The following is a 5,649-nucleotide window of genomic DNA, read 5'->3' as shown; positions in this document are numbered from 1 at the left end:
CCTGTGTACACTGGACATACACACTGTGGTGTGCACCCATCGCTGTGTACACTGGACACACACTGTGGTGTGCATCTGTCCCTGTGTACACTGGATACACACTGTGGTGTGCTCTTAACCATGGAACCATGTCTCCATCTCCTACATTTCCAATTTTAAAAAGGAACTAGGTGGGCTGGAGAGATGGCTCAGTGGTTAAGAGCATTGCCTGCTCTTCCAAAGGCTCTGAGTTCAATTCCCAGCAACCACATGGTGGCTCACAACCATCTGTAATGAGGTCTGGTGCCCTCATCTGGCCTGCGGACATACATTCAGATAGACTATTGTATACATAATAAATAAATAAATAAAAAATGTAAAAAAAAGAACAAGGTGTTTTTTTAAAAAAAGGAACTAGGTAAATGACAGGCAAGGCTAAATCCGTGTTACCTTAGAGACGTTCCCTGAGACTCTGCTCAAGGCAGCCAGCGACTTCCAGCTAAAAGGCCTGCGGAGGGAGCCCTCGAAGTTGTCGTCCACGAGCTCAACGATGACAGAATAGCTAGGAGACAAAAGAGGCATCCTGGGAAACCCCAAAACCACCTTGTTCAGAGAGCAGTGTGTCCCACTAAAACCAAGACACAAGGATTTCTCAGTGCTGCTAAGAGCCCAGACCATTAAAGAGAATCACTAATGACAAACCGACGGGAAGCTCCCACTCCAGGATGATCGCATGCTTACTGACATAGGAACAGAAGCGTTTCTCTCTAGGTGAAAGCATCAGTTCATACAGCTGCATGGATGCTCTGAAGACTGCACACAGACTAACCTGGTGTTTAACACATACATAATGTATACAGTGCAAAACAGAGTCTCACTTTGTAGCCCTGGCTAGCCAGGAACTTGCTATGTAGACCAGGTTGGCCTCAAACTTATAGAGCTTCACCTGCCTCCTCCTCAGAGTGCTGGGGTTAAAGACATGAGCTACCACACTTAGCTGGAAATATGACTTTTTAAAGAAATATATTTTATTTTTATAAGTATTATGTTTGGCTGGAGAGATTGCTCAGAGGTTAAGAGCACTGGTTGCTCTTCTATAGTACTCGGGGTCAGTTCCCAGCGCCCACATGGCAGCTCACAACTGTCTGTAACTCCTGTTCCAAGGGATCTGATACCCTTATGCAGACACATATGCTGGCAAAACATCAAGTACATAAAATAAAAATAAACCATTGGAAAAAGTAATATAGGTGTTTGCCTGCAAGTGTTGTGTACCACATTCATGCTTCTGTCTGTGGATGACAGATATTGGGTCCTCTTGTTGAAAGCCACCATGTGGGTACAGAGAAATGAACCTGGAGCCTCTGGAAAAGCAGCCAGTGCTCTTAACCACCAAGTCATCTCTCTAGCTCTAGCAATACTACTGTTTTTAGTTTTTTTTTTTAAAGATTTATTTATTATGTGTACAACTTTCTGCCTCCATTTATATCCACATGCCAGAGGAGGGCGCCGGATCTCTTTACAGATGGTTTGGAGCCACCATGTGGTTGCTGGGAATTGAACTCAGGACCTCTGGAAGAGCATACAGTGCTCTTAACCACTGAGCCATCTCTCCAGCCCCTAGTTTTTAGTTTTTGAGACAGGGTTTTACCGTGCAGCCCTGGCTGTCCTGAAACTCCCTTTGTAGACCAGGCTGGCCTTGAACTCAGAGATTCGCCTGCCTCTGCCTACTGAGTGCTCCACCTGACTAGGAATATGACTTTTAATTGTTTCTGAGACATTGAAAATGAAACTTGAAGCCAGAAATTTCCTTGTGTTTTTTCAATTAATTTAAAAAATTTCCAAACCTTGCATGGTAAAACGGAGGGCCTTTCCGATACAGCACTGCAAAGAGGAGAAAGGAGATGTTAACCCATCATAGCCAGGCCAGAGTGAGGCAAGCACTCCGCTTTCTGCACAAGGACACTCTGCTCTCTGCCCACTAGGCTGGCTTCACACCCAAACTCCTTCCCAGAAACAAAGAAGTCAGTCAGATCCGCTGCCAAACCTCGATATCCTCGCCCACCCACCCCATAAGCACCTCTCCTTCTGGTGTCGGGACTGAGTCCAGTGTGTAACGTGGTAGGAAAAACATGAAGTCCATAAAATGTACAGTATTTGTGATAACTCAGAGCGAGGGTAGCCCCGTCTGCTGTGGCAGGTGAGCGCGACAGATGAGCAAACTTCCGGTTTATTTCAGGGGAAGCCAAGGGTCACTTCTCAGCCTCTTGGTTACAGAAGTGTAGAAATCCAGGTCCTGAGGAGATGGTTCAGTGGTAAGAGCACTGATGAGGACCCGAGTTTCAAACCCCAACACCACATAAAGGTGGATTATGGTTATGCATGCCTGTAACCCCAGCAGCAGGGAGGGAGAGGCGGGGGATGTGGTGTGCTGTGGGGTGTGGGAGGTGGATCTCGAGAGCTTGCTGGCCAGCCCAGCCAAAACAATGAGCTTCTGTTCCAGTTCACTGGGAGATAAGGAAATAAGGCAAAGAACGACAGAAGAAGCCACCTGTCATCCTCCCCTGACCTCCTGATCCATGCTTGCCTGCAGTCATATGCATATATTGCACTCACTCACATGCTTGGGCTGGCAAGATGTCTCAGCAGGTAAAAATGCTTGGTATGAATACCCATACACTGTGCCCAAACCACGGCACATGTGCCCTTGCAAACCTGAGCCCATGCACACACAGAAATAAAAGCTAAAATAAATAAGAAAGAAATTCAGCCAAGAGGCTATAAAGATCCATAACCACACACTCCACCCAGTGACCAGATTGCCTTTCTCGTGGGGATCTGACACATGAAGGAGTGAAGCCATACTGCAGAGATCAAAAAGAGTCTCTCATTGAAGGAGCCTGGGCCTAAGGACTGTACACCTCCACAGGGGCCCTTTGGTGGCAGGTACTGGCTAGCTGCCCGCCATGTTCATCTCGCTTCCTTCAGGCAGTTCCTGAGCAGCCAGGCCTGGCCCTGTGCTGTGTCATGTGCCATGAGTTCAGCACTTAGTGAGTGATCCTAAGAGCCTGTGCTGAAGACAGCAACTGGAAGCCGGGACCCTGAGCACCTGACAGTGAGTGATCCTAAGAGCCCGTGCTGAAGACAGCAACTGGAAGCCGGGACCCTGAGCACCTGACAGTGAGTGATCCTAAGAGCCTGTGCTGAAGACAGCAACCTGAAGCCGGGACCCTGAGCACCTGATAGTGAGTGATCCTAAGAGCCTGTGCTGAAGACAGAACCAGAAGCCTGGACCCTGAGCACCTGACAGTGAGTGATCCTAAGAGCCCGTGCTGAAGACAGCAACTGGAAGCCCGGGACCCTGAGCACCCGACAGAGTTCACCTGGAGCTAAGCGGAGATGCTCATGGGATTTCATGTAAATAAGAGGGAACTCTATAATAAGCCCCTAAGCCTTAAATAAACAAACAATGAATGCCACAGCCAAACGCCGAAGGCCAAAATCTATAAGTAACTATAGCTATGCCACTATTGCTGCCACATGCTAGCCCTGTGACACTGGATGCTCCTTTACTCCCCATTAGAGGAAAGGTCAAGGAAAGTCCGTTCCCCTTGAGCAATAGCCACAATTTCCTTTTGGAAGACAGTGATCCTGGAGCCAGTTCAGGACCCCGGAACACTGCAGAACCTAGCCTGCTGTTTCTAGTCCATTTCCTGTGGTCACATTCATTGCCATCTGAGTACTCACATTCAAACAACTCTCCACTTTGGGGGACCCAGGACCATTGCTTCCGGCCCAATCTCTGACAACTCAGGATGTGAGACTTCAGACCAGTTACCTCTCTGAACTGCTTTCCAAGAATCTAAAATGAGGGCATTGCTGGGCACAGCGACACACACATGTAATCCCAGCTAGGCAGGAAGCTGAGCCAGGAGGGTTGTTAGCTGTGAGAGTGGCCTGGACAACGTGATGAAACTCCATTTCAAGACACAAACAAAAAAAATTAATCATCCAAGGGTGAAGCTTCAAGAAATGAAGGTCCTCTCTACCCCCTGAATCCATGTCAGGAACCAAATTTGTATCTTCACCCCAAATTCTGGGGGGTTCAATGCTTAGAATAAGTCATGAGTCATGTGGACATGCCTCGGACAGCCCTTTCCAGAAGGGCTCTCCACAGATGTTTCCTCAACATCACATGACGGTGAGAAGACAGATCTCAGGCGAATGAAGTGATGGAGGAAGGTCATTGGTTAAAAAAATAAAGAAACTGCTTGGGTGGCCCTCATAGGTTAAAACATAGGTGGGAGGACTAAACAGAACAGAATGCTGGGAGGAAGAGGAAGTGAGCTCAGAGGCCATGCTCCCCTCTCCCGGGCAGACGCCATGAAGCAAGCCACCAGGTCAGACATGCTGAATCTTTCCCGGTAAGACTGGTGCTACACAGATTATTAGAGATGGGTTGATCAGGATATGAGAATTAGCCTGTAAGGGCTAGAGTTAATGGGCCAAGCAGTGTTTAAATGAATACAGTTTGTGTGTTGTTATTTCGGGGCCTAAGATAACCAGGCAGCTGGGAGCTGGGTGGCAGGAAAGCAGCCCGCAGCTCCTACAACAATGAGAAGCCAGATAAGGCTAAACAGTCGATAGGAAGTAGAATTGGTTGTGACCCAGGAGCTCTGTTACCCATGCTGCATCTCAATGTACTGGACAGCCTTGCTGATCGCTTCTATTCCGCTCTCAGGATGAGAATGGTGGAGACCTGTCAGGTAGGTGGTGTGGCTGTGATTGCAGGAGTGAGGATGAGAGGGAGTCAAAAAAACAAAACAAGGCCATCCTCAGCTCATGGCAAGCTCAGCTCACCCTATCAGCCACGTGTGCAACAACCAGGATAGAAGAAATAGGGATGGGCACATAGCAGCCGATTGGCTGCTGACCAGAAGAAGAGTTCCCCCTGAAGACTATCCCACAATTCCAGGTGTTGTGACTATCCTCGGAGCCAGGCAACTCTCTGGGGGGTTCAGCTGTGCCCCCTTGGAAATGGGTCATCTCAGCTAAGCTTGTTGACTGTTTATGCCCACCATGGAGGGGTGGGGATGGTCATGAGACCCTCACCTGAGTATCCAGCACTCCTTACCACCTGCTGTATGTAACTTTGCCTTAATTACATGTGGCCTAGGGGAGGGACTAGCATATATAGGCCTGGGAAGACTAGGATACAGTGTGGGGTGGGGCCCATCTATGGGTCTATGTGATGAGCCCTCATCCTTTCTAGGTGTGGCCTATTGCGGGGAAAGCAGCACCCACAGCACTGTAAGTAGCCCCTCACCTAAAAAAACAAAAACAAAAAAACAACCAACTGACTGGCTCCCCAGAGTGAACTTTGGAAGAATTGTCCTTCGGTTCCTCACTGGGACATTAGGACATAAGCAGGGGTGGATGTTGCTTATGCCTCAACCTGGGAAAGAATTCTAGCAGCATCAGGTTAAGCACAGTCTACTTTAGAGCATTACAATTTTGATCTATTTTTAATTTTTTATTATCTGGATGTTTTGGCTATATGCGTTTTTGTGCTCCACGTGTGTTGCGGGAGGTCCTTCCGCTCCTCCAGCCTATAGCCGCTGAGATACCCGCCCATTGGGGCGTGGTCTCTCTCCCTTTAAAAAAGCGGCC

The 5,649-nt window shown here is 48.3% G+C and overlaps 1 protein-coding gene across 2 annotated transcripts in view; it reads right to left on the bottom strand.

Moving 5' to 3' along the window:
- Tsen2 (tRNA splicing endonuclease subunit 2) overlaps positions 1-5,649 on the bottom strand; it is a 54,667-nt gene that overhangs the window by 2,006 nt on the left and 47,012 nt on the right. For both annotated transcript variants that reach the window (XM_005365040.3, XM_026788285.1), the window contains exons 9-10: positions 1,827-1,863; positions 430-541 (exon numbers count right to left, since the gene is read on the bottom strand). In XM_005365040.3, the coding sequence (XP_005365097.1) occupies positions 430-541; positions 1,827-1,863 (149 nt within the window). The remainder of the gene's footprint in view (positions 1-429; positions 542-1,826; positions 1,864-5,649) is intronic.

Source organism: Microtus ochrogaster, unplaced genomic scaffold (genome assembly GCF_000317375.1).
Source record: "Microtus ochrogaster isolate Prairie Vole_2 unplaced genomic scaffold, MicOch1.0 UNK1, whole genome shotgun sequence".
Classification (NCBI taxonomy): domain Eukaryota; kingdom Metazoa; phylum Chordata; class Mammalia; order Rodentia; family Cricetidae; genus Microtus; species Microtus ochrogaster.
The sequence above is the reverse complement of the archived record's forward strand: the minus strand, read 5'-3'. Positions and strand labels throughout refer to the sequence as shown.